Source organism: Pundamilia nyererei, unplaced genomic scaffold, assembly GCF_000239375.1.
Source record: "Pundamilia nyererei isolate P.nyererei 1_Seehausen unplaced genomic scaffold, PunNye1.0 scaffold00172, whole genome shotgun sequence".
NCBI lineage: Eukaryota > Metazoa > Chordata > Actinopteri > Cichliformes > Cichlidae > Pundamilia > Pundamilia nyererei.
This window is the reverse complement of record NW_005187573.1, coordinates 1,049,411-1,063,793: the sequence shown is the minus strand read 5'-3', so window position 1 is coordinate 1,063,793 and position 14,383 is coordinate 1,049,411. Positions and strand designations below refer to the sequence as shown.

The 14,383-nt window shown below is 43.8% G+C and overlaps 1 protein-coding gene across 1 annotated transcript; it reads right to left on the bottom strand.

Moving 5' to 3' along the window:
- Window positions 1-9,092: 9,092 nt before the first annotated feature.
- On the bottom strand, window positions 9,093-12,615 carry znf703 (zinc finger protein 703). The gene is made up of 2 exons (XM_005746109.1): window positions 11,944-12,615; window positions 9,093-11,418 (listed from the first exon to the last, which is right to left on the bottom strand). The coding sequence occupies exons 1-2, from the start codon at window positions 12,199-12,201 to the stop codon at window positions 9,916-9,918; spliced, it is 1,761 nt and encodes a 586-aa protein (XP_005746166.1). The 5' UTR covers window positions 12,202-12,615; the 3' UTR covers window positions 9,093-9,915.
- Between the last annotated feature and the right edge of the window lie 1,768 nt (window positions 12,616-14,383).

The following is a 14,383-nucleotide window of genomic DNA, read 5'->3' as shown; positions in this document are numbered from 1 at the left end:
ACACATAATTTTGTCATGAATTACTATTCACGTTTTTCCACTTAGTTTATGTCACCTGTTTGCTGATTAAAGCCTCACTCACACAGTTCCAGATACTGGTCGGCGACCCCCTTGCAGTGTGCGGTTGCTAGGTGAAATGTTTATCTCCTGAACTGTTGACAAGTGATTGCCAAGTGAAATTTGTCTCAAACAGAGGACCAAAAACTGCTTTGTAAGTACTTTGGTCTCGAGCAGATTGCTGATGTTTCTTGTAGGTTGTCTGGAAGAATCCAACTTATCTCCAAAACGTGCCATTTATTCTGAGCAGTTATGGACCTTGAAGAGGTGCAATAGAGATTGTTCATTGTTAAAGTAAAAAGTTGTGCCTTACTGCTGAAGTTAACATGTTTCAAATGGTGCAACTTCCAGTTTCTATCGTGAGCAGTGTTTGCAGACAAGTTGACAACCTCCATGCAAACTGTTGGCAACCTGCTAGCAATCAAAGAAGTGTTTTGGTGTTGTCCCATCACTTTGCAATGAATTTCACTCCAGTGACAGCATGCAAACCAGCAAACACTTGCTAACCAGATGTAAACATAACATAAAAATATTTTACTTTAGCAACTGGTGATTACCATGGGGTCACTGATTGCTAAAGCCCCCTGCATGAATGGGGCTCAATTTCGCAGTGACAGCCAGCAACCTTTACAGGCACTCACAACTTGTTGGAGAACATACATTTTCCCTTTGAGTCAAACAGGCCTAAAGGTCAGTCACTGGCAACGTGGTGAAAATGGTTGCAGTGCTGTTCTTTATTCTACAATTACCTGTAGTTTGTATGGAAGTCGCTGACTTGATGGCAAATACTACTCCTTCTGGTTCACCTTCAAAGTAAAAGTTGAGCCTTTTGAAGTGTGTCAGTTAGGCACAACTTATATTTTGACACCAAGCGGATTGTGTTACTGTATTTCAATTTCCATTACTGCTTTGGGTTGTTTAGCGAATATTTTCTGGCAAGTCAGGGGAATCTAATTGTGACCAAAGTGATCACAAGGAGGTTTCTGGTGTAGCCTCTTCTTGTAGTGTAGTGGTTCACACGTTTGCCTAACAAACACTCCGAGGAAGGGCATGTTGTAAAAACCTGTGCCAAATGAAACATCTGCTTTATTCTGACCCATAACAAATAAAGGAGATGCTAAAAAAAGTTTAGTTTGTTGAGTTAGATCTTGATTTGTTGGGTAGTATTCTGTTTAGCTGATGTATGCGCCAGCTTATTTCGTAATTATGTCTTCTTGGTTTTTGAGTAGATTACAAGCTGTTTTTTGAATAATATACTATGCTTCTGCCTCGGTGTCTTTTGACTACTTTGTCCCTGACAGAAAATGAAACTTGAATGGCGTCTTCTCTCTTAGCAAAAGAGAAGATAGCATTCTCACAATGATAGATATCAACTCTGGCACAGAGGACATGAGCAGTACCCAAACAAAAGGATTTCATTAGCAGTTGTCATTTCCACTTTAAATAACCGTTATTTATGCATCCAATATACCTAATGATTCATAGCTTTAATGCATTGTTACACAGGCTGAGAATAGCTCACATGTATTAAATTATATGTAATATATACAGATGTGTAATGTATACAGCAAACCTGTGTGTGTGTGTGTGTGTGTGTGTGTGTGTGTGTGTGCGTGCGTGCGTGCGTGCGTGCAGCTGCGCACTACAGTGTGTTGACAGGTGGAATAATGCATATTTCTGCAGTGGTGTCTGAACAACACACAGCTGAGTGATGCACACAGACACAGTGTTTGGATCTGGCAGCTGAAGTCCAACTCAACTGACAGTCAGCTAACAAACATCTCGTGTGTGTTAAGTGACCGAAGAGAGACCTTGGCACACCCAGCCATTGCAAACACATTTAGACATACACTCACACAGACAATTTGTGATGAATTAATTCCAGTTCACATAACCTCTTATTAAAGATTCTAATCCTGCAAAAAAAAAAGAAAAAAAGAAAGCAGTAGGAAGGACCATGAAATATGAAATGGAGACATAAAACAGAAATTAGACCCACAATGCTGACACCAAGCACATTATGACCACAGGCCGTCCCAAAGTGGAAGGAATACCCAAGTTGTCAGTCCGAGCATGAATCCTGATCGTCAGCAGCTGCTCGCTCTCCGCCAAGGCACGTTCGTTTCTGAACGGCCGTGACATCTTTGCAGCGATCTCCCAGCGTGGCGGCAAATGGAATCCAGCTGGACGCACGGTTCAAGCGCTATTAGCAGAGCACCGTACTGTAATTGAAACGTTCATTTCTCCACTGGTGGTTAGGGAGGGTATGTCTATTAACGGTGCTCGCTCTCACCACGAGAACTTTGTAGACCGCAGCAGCTCCGGGCAGCTTTCCACGTCGAGGCCAAGTGAGGCTCTCCAAGGTCAGGGCTGGATGGAAATCAAACCGAGAGCGCTGTTTCTCTGTCTGCAGCTATACAGCTGAGCTGACAGCCTCTCTCAGTCACTAATCAATAAATAACTCAACCCCAAAATGAATTGTACAAACGATCAAGTTTGTACAATTTGTTCAGGTTCATCACATTTTTAGTTATGTATTACATTTCATTTGTGTTGACTGTTAATACTTTGCATCCAATAACTCACAAGTTTTATATAAACTGTAGCTGTGTAAATGTGAAAATTACTTTAAAAAATTGAAGAATTTTTGGGTACAGACGAGCATTTAGACATATAAACATATGAGAAAGGTGATCTAAGTGACTCTGAATGTGGCTACTCTGAGTATTTAAAAAATGCTGATTTATTGGGATTTTCCCATGGATCCATCTACAGGCTTCACATGTCCAGAAAGCGAAAATATTCACTGAGTGGCTCTTATCTGCTCAAAAATGCTGTGCTGCTGTCAGAGAATGGCCAGACTCCTTTGAGCTGATAGGAAGGCAGCAGTAACTCAAGTAAACACTGGTTACGACCAACATATGCCGTAGCGTATCTCTGAAGGCACGACATATCGATCGCTTGAAGCTGATGGGCCAAGGAAGCAGAAGACCACACCAGGTATGAACAGTTCGGGTTGTTGTCGGTGGTGTAATATTATGGGGGATGCTTTCTTTGCACACTTTCAGCCCCTTCAGCCCAACCGAGCATCATTTAAACTCCACAGTCCTCGTGATTATTGCTGTTGGCCGTGTCTTTATGACCACCGTGTATCCAATTACAGCTCAAATCATCTCAAAATAATTTCTTGAACATGACAATGAGTTCACTGTATTGTCCATTTGAGATGTGGGGGAAGACGAGTTTCACATCATGGATGTGAAGCCGACAAATCGGATGCTGTCATGTCGGTGCGAAGCAAAATCTCTGAGCTGCATTTTTAGCATCGTCTTGAATCTATGCAATGAAGAATTAAGGTCCTTCTAGAAACATGTCCCATGTTGAGCTGACATCTTTAAATCCTTCCAGGCATTTATTAAGGCAGTTATTTGGAATTACTATTGCATTTAAATTTAATCTTGGTGGTGACCAGGACATCACTACCACATGAATAGAATCCAACTCGAAGCTGACAAAACGTGTTTAAAAAGTTGCCTGACTTTGTCCTAAATAGGGTTTTTAAAAACCTTGTATCCTTGGATATTACACTTTTAATGTTACTTCTTTTGTTGCTTAATTCTTCAACAGGTTTCACGGATTTCTCTTCCGGATAAAGCCTCTTCTGAAAAATTGGAGTCTTAGTCTTTTAGTCCTACAATTGGAGTTCTAAGACTATAATTGGGAAAATCTGCCATTTATTTGAATGGGAATTAAATTTTTTATGAGACAGGACTGTATCGTAGCCCAGTGTCTTTGTGCTACTGTCCACAAAAACACATGACATTTCCAAGAGAGATGACCAAGACCCACCCAACTAAATCTATGTATTGTCCACATGCATTTTATTTGTCAAAAGGTTTATTTCCTCTGATTAAGTGCACATGATTGCACTTGGAGGTGTTGGAGAAACTTGTTCCAACCACCTTTCGCCCTGCAAACCAACCTGGAAGTCTTTAATATGGCTTTTATTTTTTCCACGTAGAGCATTTCAGCATGGCTGGCTGCAGACGTGAATGAGAGCGGAATCGACACAGGCATGTAGAGGAGTCAGTCACAGGGCTTATGTGGAGAAATAAAACAGAGATTGTGTGACAGGCCCTGATGAGGGATGTGTTCACGCCATCTGGGTTGCTTTAACACTGCGGTCACTGTTGGATGCCGAAGGCTCTGTATTGTGTCCTGATGTTAAACACAGAGGTGGTAGTCATGGAGTTGAGGTTAATGTTTTGTTCTGAAGACACAGTGAGAACGAGAGAGAGAGACTGAAAAACCCTTCTCTCTCTCTCTCTCTCTCTCTGTCCTGGCTGTCAGCAGAGACGTGAGCCGGGGTAGAGCTGGCGTCTAATTGAAGAGCAGCTCCACACCCTGTCGTCATTAATCACCGAGCCTGTCAGCCGCTGCTCAGGACCTCACAGTGGCACTCGGCACTGACGCACAGAGAGGAAAATATTAGTGCCCTCCAGCACCACCTCCACTGATACTACCTACTACTACTACTCTGATTACTTTCATTGCTGCACATTACTGTGCTGTCCTTATGACTAGAAGCACTTTCAGTCCTACACTGAATGAAAACATCAGCATTTGTTTTCCATTTTTTTGATATCGTATGAGTTTAAAGAACAACGTGTAACAAGGCTCACTCCTGTCTCTGATCATATGTTAGGATAAAAAAGAGTGCGACATCAGTGTTGTCAGCAAGAAATCATTTTCTGAGAAATCATTATAAAATCAAAGCATTGATTTTTCAAGTGAAATACAGAGATTTTAGAGGGTACAGAATAACCTTATAATTGTTTTATTTTATAAGATACTGAATTATTTGGGGAAGTGTTGTAGTTCTTCCTTTGGGGTAACAGTTAAGATATACCCAGACCACATATACTGTATATAAAAGATGGAGATGGGCCCCCGATGACTCTTTTTTTCAGAACACATTTTGAAACTTGCCATTGTAATTACATTTTCTATTTATCAATTAATTTACAACCATAGGTGACTGCCTATGTGGAGTGCTAAGATTGCAGCTAATACTGGCTAGCTTGGTTAGCAAATGGCATCCATAAACTGTACATACTTGCTAATTAGTCCTAAGTAGCAAACTAATAAAACACTATAATTTCACTTTTTGAAAAGTGTGTACCACACTGCAAGTGCTGATATGACATATGGATAGACCCAATGAAAATACTCCTACAGGTACAAATGTGACAAACATGGGCTCCAGTTCACTAACTGGAATATTTTTTACTTCTTAAAACAGAATAATTGCTACGATGCCTTCCAGTCAGGTTTTAGACAGAACCACAGCACTGAAACCGCTCTGACCAAAGTGTTTAATGACATATGTCTGAATACAGACAGTGGAAAAATGTCAGTCCTAGTTTTACTGGATCTCAGTGCAGCATTTGATACAGTTGACCACAACATATTACTCAAACGACTGGAGAACTGGGCAGGTCTTTCAGGAACTGTACTAAACTGGTTCAAAACATACGTAGAAAACAGGAAATACTTTGTATCAATAGGTAACTTCACATCTGAGCAGACAAGTATCACATGTGGAGTTCCCCAAGGTTCCATCTTGGGACCCCTTCTGTTTAACATCTACATGCTCCCACTGGCACAGATTATAAACAACAACAAAATAAACTATCACAGCTATGCAGATGACACACAAATATATATCACAATGTCACCAGGAGACCGAGGCCCTGTACAGGCTCTTGGTAAATGCATTGAGGAAATCAATGACTGGTTGTGCCACAATTTTCTCCAGCTAAACAAAAACAAAACTGAGATAATAGTCTTTGGCGCCAAAGAAAAACGATTACAGGTCACCAGAGAACTTCAATCTATACATCTAAAAACCACAAACCAGTCGAGAAATTTGGGTGTAGTGATGGATGCAGACCTAAACTTAGAAAAACACATTAAGACAATAACAAAGTCAGCTTACTATCACCTCAAGAATATATCAAGGATAAAAGACCTGATGTCTCAACAGGACCTGGAAAAACGAGTCCATGCATTCATCTTTAGTAGGCTTGATTACTGTAACAGCATCTTTACAGGTCTACCTAAAAAATCAGTCAGACAACTACAGCTCATTCAGAACTCTGCTGCTCGAGTCCTCACTAAGACCAAAAAAGTGGACCACATCAGTCCAGCTCTGAGGTCCTTACACTGGCTGCCTGTCCGTCAGAGGATAGACTTTAAAGTTCTGATGCTGGTCTATAAAGCTCTGAATGGTTTAGGACCAAAATACATCAATGACCTCCTGACCCAGTATGAACCATCCAGATCCCTCAGGTCATCTGGATCCGGTCTTTTATCAGTTCCCAGAGTCAGAACCAGACACGGAGAAGCTGCATTCAGCTTTTATGCTCCTTATATCTGGAACAAACTCCCAGAAAGCCTCAGATCAGCTGAAACACTCAGTTTATTTAAATCCAGGTTGAAGACTCACCTGTTCTCAGCTGCATTTGAATAAAGCACCAAATCCACACTTTAAGCTTAAATTTCAAAACTTACATTTAACTACTGATTTTATCTACTGTTCTGATTTTATCTGTTTTGATTTTATATACTGTTGTTTGTTTGTTTGTTTGTTAATTAGTTAGTTAGTTTATTTGCTTGTTTTAATCAATTTTAAATCATGCTTTTTATTTGTTCTTGTTTCTAATGTCTCTGTAAAGCACTTTGAATCACCTTGTTGTTGAATTGTGCTATACAAATAAACTTGCCTTGCCTTGCCTTAACCAGGCTGCAGATCTGCTGTAAAGACAGACATTTCTACATGGGAGTCTGTAGAGGACGGAGTCACCCTCTTTAGAAAAACAAGAAAAGTATTATTTTTAATCAAGCGCAACAAAGATTAAGCAGAGCAGAAATTCAGCAGAATAAATTTATATTTGTCATATTTACTTTAAAAACGGGTTAAATTACTTGGAAAATTGCTATATTTTTACTGTGGAGTACCACAGTAAAGACACACTCAACCCACCAGAGTCAGATAGTGTTTCAGAAGAAATAAATTAACTCAGTTCTTTTTTTACAAATTTAACTTTTAAAAACATTCTCAAAGTCGCTTCATTTCATTATTTTTTGTGTGATGAAATTTAAATCTAAATTTTTTTTTCTTTTTGTTGTTTTTACAGTCATTTACATATGTGCATGTGCTGACAGGCATAAGAAAGAGTTATTACTCATTCATACATGATCATTTTGAGCTTACGTGTACGTGTCTGCATATATCTCAGAGTATAAAGGCATGCACTGTTTTGTTTCAGAACAGAGATATTTGGTTATGCTGAAAAATATCATCAACTGTACCCTTATTTAAAAAAATCTCCATTTTTGGTGAAAGGGACATTTGTGTAAGCACTCTGTGAACAAAAGATCAGTGCTGGATACACACCCACACACACACAGTCTTGCGGAGGCGACATAAATGGAGTGTGTGGGTGTTGACTCAGCTGTGAGAGTGTGTGTGGGGGGAGAGAAGATAGATGTAGGAGATTGATGAGCGCCGGGATAGGGAGAATAGTGAGGCATTTGATGAACGAGTGTAAACTGGCAACAGTGGAATTAATTCCACCACCCTCCCGACAAGATTGAAAGTTCTCCCCTCTGCGTGACCTCCAACTGTGAATCATCTTCAGATTCAGGCCGGTGTAACCAGGTCTCTGTGCATAGTTTGTAAAACAGCATCCCAGCAGCTGCATAGATGTGCATCAAAAGCAAGAAAACAGTGACGATCGCTTCATTTTTCACCTGTGTTTCACCTGCACAACTTTAGGGGGCAACATAATCCACTACATCTCTAGCACCACAACTCTGCAAGTTCCAAAAGAAATGCACTGCATCCTTGACCTATTTTGTCTAGACTACTTCATAAATGACATAAGAAAAGCAAGAACATGAAAGTAAGTCTGTCCTCTCTCAGACAAGTGCCTGGCTCTGGTTTCTAAAGGAGAAAAATAGGCGTATTGTCCCAAAGAGCTATCCAGAGTGGTGATCAGGGCGCCGTGACCTTGCTGGTGTGGCAGGGGCTGGATGTGGTTTGGGAGGGTCATCCATTTTGTTAATGGTCCTGTCAAGTGACACCTGTGCTTGCCTCTCCCCTGTCTGGAGTGCTAATGAAGCGCGAGAGTGGAGGAGTCTGGGAGTCGGGGTCAATAGCCACCTTGGAGACCGCAGCCACGGCGCTCTGCGCCACCTACGCCCTGTCAGCCAAATAGAGTGGAGCCACAGATACATTATCAGGGCTGAAGCACTAATGGCAGTGGTGTGGCTTTAAGATAGACCGAGCCCTTCCCTTTAGATTAGCATCCAGCAGCTCTGAGTGGAGAATGCTGACTTCAGTAAACCACGGGGCAGCAGCCAAACAGCACAGAAAATGGCTCTTCGCATCAGGACAGTGGCCTCCATGTTTGCGGTTCCTGCAAGAGAGCCGGCTCTCCTCAGGGGAGGTGTCAGCACATTGATGAATATTTCTCTATTAACCGCCTCCCATTGTCAGCTCTGGCCTTTGTGTTTCAGGCCAATCCGTCAGAGCGTGAGGAGCTCCCAGGTCGACGTCTCCCTCAGGTCATTATTGAAGTCCCAGTGACCCGGCACAGCCGTCCTCTTTGCTGAGGTGGCTGCTTCCAGGCCTCACAAACAAGAATCAGCAATTAAGCGCAGCACCCGCAACAACAAAAGCAATGCGGGCATCGAAGAGTAGGTGGGATGAAAGTCTTCAGAGACTCGCTAACAGGGCTAATGTGACCCGGCGTGGCCTCTTTAGGACGGCCCTGTCAACTGATATGAGCCATGAAATATTACACACAGCCACATATAGCGCGGCTGTGAGAGCCAGTATGATAGATGGGCTTAGATAAGTGCAGTGCTGCAGTCTGGCGAGATTTACTGTGTCCTCTGATGCTCGAGACAAAAAGATACTTCATGGTGCTATATATAGAATAGAAAAGAGGAAAAAAAACAAGTTGAAATGCAATCATGTATCATTTATTTAACAAAATAAGACTTTCTCCTATTGGTGGGATAGCATAGCCATCATTGATTTTTTTCTCTTTGTATATTGTTTGTTTGTTTGTTTTTTTAATCTCTGCACCATTTGTTTGGGAGACTGAAGCTTGCTGACCCCATGTAAGCTTGAAAAAATATTACATCTTTGCATATGTACAAATAAAAATAATGGCATTGTTCAAGATAATTCTCAAAGACATGCAATTCTCCAGAGTCTGAATAACGCAGTGAAGGATGAGGAAAAAAGAAAACAAAACAGCAGTAAGGAAAGAAAATTTAAAAAGAGGTTCTCAGAATAAAACCTCACAATCCATCTTCATTATGGTGCAACTTTTTTGTGTGTGTATGATAGGCATAATGGTAGTATACTTAAATCATTCCTTTTCAGTTAGAATTCATTTGGACAGCAAAACTTCCAACCCCCAGGAGTTGAATACCAAGCGCTTGAGTGAAAAATAAATACAGACTTTTTAAGATCTAGGAGAGATATTGAGAAAAACAAAAGAAATCAAGACAAGTTTATCATTTTTAAGCTCTGCTTCCCACCCGTCTTGGATCACCAAAGTCTGTTCTTTCTCTGCTGCTGCAGTTGATCCATCAGTCTTTTGCCTTTGGAGCACCAGTCGCAATCCTGAGGCTAACAGGTGGTGTTCCTGGCAGGCAGGCCAACAGGCACGATGCCCTGTACTGGTGATGACCCCAATCTTGACTATCCATCTTCAGGGCTGCTCTGGAGAATCCCAAGCTGGTGCCTGCAGTCTGTGGGCATCAACGCAGTTTTGGATGTCACTGGTATCCAAGGGCTGAGGCTGAGCCCAGTCTCTGACTGTAGAGGGCATAGGGGGAATAGTAGGCTGAGGAGGAGGGCAGGGATGGCATGGGAAGTCCTGGGGCTCCTTGCAAGTGGGATTTGCTGTAGGGGTGGTAGCGTGCCAGACCCAAGCCAGGAGAGCCACGGAGGGAGAAGGAACTGGGCAGGGTACCCGGGCTGCTGGGTGGGGGCAAGTGGAGATGGCAGGAAGCTGTCGATGAAACCGATGACGGATAGGCAGACAACAACTTAGTGTCCACCATACCAGGCAGGGCTGTGTGGGTACGCAAGTGGGCTAGCAGCTCCTCTGATGTTGCAAAACGCTTGTCACAGGGACCCCCAACAGACACCCAGTTACAGGCATGAGGCTGCGGTTCATTAGGGAGCATGAAACCATACGTGTAAAGGGGGTGGGAAAGAGAGGGGGTCGTGCTGGAGGACAAGGAGCTAGAGTGTAGAGAGTGAAGGTGATGTGAGGGGTAAACCAGGGGAAAACCAGACTTGAGGCTCGAAGGGTCATGGACGCAGGTGGAGCAGTTACTGCCTCCTAGGTGGGGTGCATTGGGGTAACTCAGACAGTAAGGGTCCCGACATAAACTCTGCATCAGAGATGGGGGTGAGGCTCCAGTGAGTGGGCTGGAGCTGGGGTGCTTCCCTGAAAGTCCTAAACCCAAACTAGATTTGGTAGGGTCCAAGCCAGGGACAAACTGGGACGGGTAGCCGGCATAAGCCCCGACAATGGAGCCATGGTAGCCCATAGAAGCAGGGGGTAGGGGGAAGACAGAGTGTCCTGGTTTAAATGGGGAGACTGGGGCAATGTGCCCTGAGCCCAGACTGGACTGTGAGGAGGCCTGCGGGTCAGCCTTGCTCTCTGGCCGCGGGCTGCTTGCAGAGCTGGCGTTGCTGGAGTTGGCGCTGGCCCGTACGTGGCTGGAGTTGGCTAACTGTGCACCATCCATGCCTGACTTAGCTGCATCTGAGTCTTTTTTACCAGCGTTGTTGCTATTACTGTCCGAGCTGGCTGGCTCTGAGCTCCCAGGTTTGCTGTCCACGTGTGGAGCCTGCGAGTGTGGTGGGGGCTGTATGGAAGGGGAATGACTTTGTCTGTGGGGCTGGCTCTGACTGTGCAGGGGAGGAGAACTAGAGCCGGGTGACCGTGAATGGGGAGGGAAAGATGGACATGAACCACCACCGGAGCTTCCATTTGGCACCCTGAAAGACGCTTTATCTGAAGGCCCCTTCGTCACCAGAACATCCTTACGACAGTCGCCTGATGACTTGGAGTAAGGCTTGAAGCTGGATTTGTCCTCCAGGGACTGGTGATGTTCTCCGGACTTGGATGAACGGCTGGAGGGCTCCTTGTCTCCCAGACTACTGGAGGAGAGGGAGGCCAACTTGGAGGAAGAGGGGGGGTCTGGTTTACCAATTTGAGAGCAGGTCTGTGCCAGCAGGGCCAAAGGACTCTTCTTGGCATCCAGCTGAGGAAAAACAAAAACAAAAGCAATAGATAAAAGATTTTTTTTAAAGCAAATCAAACATTACACCATAAAACCCATACAGATAAAAAAAAAATTAATTCCGAGATATTATATTCTAATTTTTCAACAGTGAAATGAATAAAAGACGTCAGAGGGTGAAAGTTGAAGCAAAGTTTAGGTAAAAACGAAGAAAAGAAAATGAAAAACATCGTAAACATTCCATAAATACAAACGGAACGATTAACAACGTGGTGTTAAAGTGGCGATTTTTTAAAAAAAGTCTATAAGTTGCAGTCATTTTGTATTTATAAACTCTGGTGTTTTGCATTTTGCCCCCAAAAAACTGCCGTGCGTAAAATGGCGCAGACGGGATTTTCGTCGGATAACATTCCAGCCCTCCTACACCCGTAGATTTAAGAAGAAATAATTCAAATTAAGAAGAATAAGAAAAAGACAAAGACAAAGAGAAAAACGACATCTGGTGCCGCAGACATATCTTAATTTTTTTTTTTCTTATCCACTTACTTCAATACTGGCAGGCGCGGATGTGAGAGGCTGGAGGTACTCCGGGTGCAGCAAGTGGCCGCTGTGCGCCGTCAACATCTTTACGATCCGGATAGGAAGCCTTTTAGCCTGGCGCGAAGGATCCGAGGGAGAAAGACAAGGAGTGGGTGTGGGAACGGACGGTCTCTCCGCTCCTGTCCGGTGTGGATCGTCGGCGGCGCTGCGTTCCGGGGACTGGCTGCGTAAAAGCGGTTCAGGTCCACCGGGGAGATCTCTCATCTGGATCGGGGCGCAAAGAGGGACGGAGGCATGTAACGGGTGGCCGCGGGGTTCACTTTCATTTAGAAGCACATTTCATGGTGATGAACTTTTTTTAAAAAAAGAGAGAGAGAGTGCAGTAATCCACAGGGCAGTGCGTTGTGCGCGTCCTTCGTGTCGGACCAAAGCTGGCTCTACAGAGGAACAAATCGCCCAAATGTCATCCTTTATGGGGCTCTTTAATATTACCCGTCAGTTATTCCTAAATATTCCTTATCCAGTGTTGGAGAAGATGGAAACAAAAACACCACAAGTAGTCACTGCTCTTCAAAATAACGGGTAAGTTGAAGGAATATCCCCGCAACGGACAGAGTGTGCGACAGTCCTCCCGTGTGCGTGTTTCTCTCCCACTGCAGCAGCCTCACAATACCTCACTTCTTCCACATACTAAAGACGGGAAGGGAGGGATTTCAAAGCAAGGAGCCGCCGTCCAATCATAAGTGCCCGCATTTACAAGCAGGGGCGGAGCGAGGATGGGGTGGAGTGGGGTGAGGGAGGCGAGGGGCGTTTGTCTCCCGGCCTCACCCTCTTACCCAGGGCTGTAATGTAGGTGGAAATCTGTGTCAGTGACCTCCATAAGCCCAGTGCAAACTACACATAAAGTAGCAGTAAAATATTTGCACCACAGATCTGAGAGCAGTTTAAGCAGCAGGAACTTTATCCACAGTGCTTCCACACGCAAACGTCTCCCGACTACTGGGAACTAACTGTGTGTGTAGTTTTCTGTTGAATGTACCCAACGCCATTCATGGAAATAAGGTACGTGTAATTCAAAATAATAATAACCTACTGTCCATGGGCATTTCTGGCATGTTAATAGCTTTATTGCATTATCACAGCCCCGCTGCCATCTCTGCTGGACATAACTCAATTTTTCCAGCATAGAGCAAATTCACATGATTCAAGTTTTATGTATTTTGCTGTGACAGCACATGATATCTTTCCATCTTGTTTTGTGCATTCACGTCCCCGCCCTCTCAAAACACTGGCATGTTAAGAGTTGAATGACAGTTGCTATTGTAATTATGAGAAATGGTACTTTGAGAACTCTTCTCCAACTCATACATGCTTATAAAATAAAACTGCAAAAGAGTCCCTCCTTGGCTGCCAAATTAGTAAGCCAGTAATTGAATTTCATTTCTATAAAGAACAACAAGCTGTGCTTTATGGGGATTTCCATCCCGGTTTAAACGCCACCTCCTACCAATCAGATGGCTTGGCTCTAACTCCCCCATCCATAATCCAACATATTACAACACTGTAACAGTCAGCATGTTTAAAGTAGTTTCATGGGTCACTGATTACTGGCTAAAGAGAAATCAGAACAGCCCTTTCTTCTGAGGTTAAATAGGTAAAACTGTTTGACATTTCACAGCACAAGCCGGCCTTATCAAGAGGCACTGCCATCAGCCTAGCGCCTTGATTCTAATGGCCGCTGCCATTTATCTGCAGCTGAGTGGAAAGTCAGTGTGAGGAGGATGAAGTCACTTCAGCCTCATTCAACAGCATCACTGTTTGACCTGTCATCATTAGGCTTAGTCATCATTCATCACCCACACGCTGCCACTCACGCTCCAATGACCCAAAGAGATCCAAGAATATGTGAACGTGCACGCCGCCAGGCTAAGTGCGGTGGTACAGTCTCCTGTCTGTTTGTTTAAACCTGTCTGTCGCCACCTCGGGTCGAGACACATAAACAGGTGACGCACTCGCTGCGATATGCAAAGGTAACGCTGAGAGCTTACGATTTTTTTCTTTCTTTCTTTCTTTTTTTTTTTTACAACGTAGACAGCCGGTTAAGTCGTGTGTCTTATTGTTTACCACACAGTCATCCACTTGTTAAAAGGGTGAGTGGGTAAGTCGTAGGTGGGGTTGGATAAGGAATGGGCGTCCAAAAGGAGACCGAGGAGGAGGGCACTGGGAAAAGCCAGACAAAGGCAGCAAGAGAATGAAACAAGGGAGGGCTCAAACAACAGGGAGCAACTCCTTTCATGTGTCCCCTTGATGTAGGCTGGTAACAGCTGTTTTGGCGTGTCGATGACTGATGGCTGTTTCCTGTTGTGGATATTTTAAGGCGACAGCTTTTCTGTTAAAGAGTTTTCTCAGCATGCCCAGGTCCTGCTGGCCCTTGAGGCATTTCCAT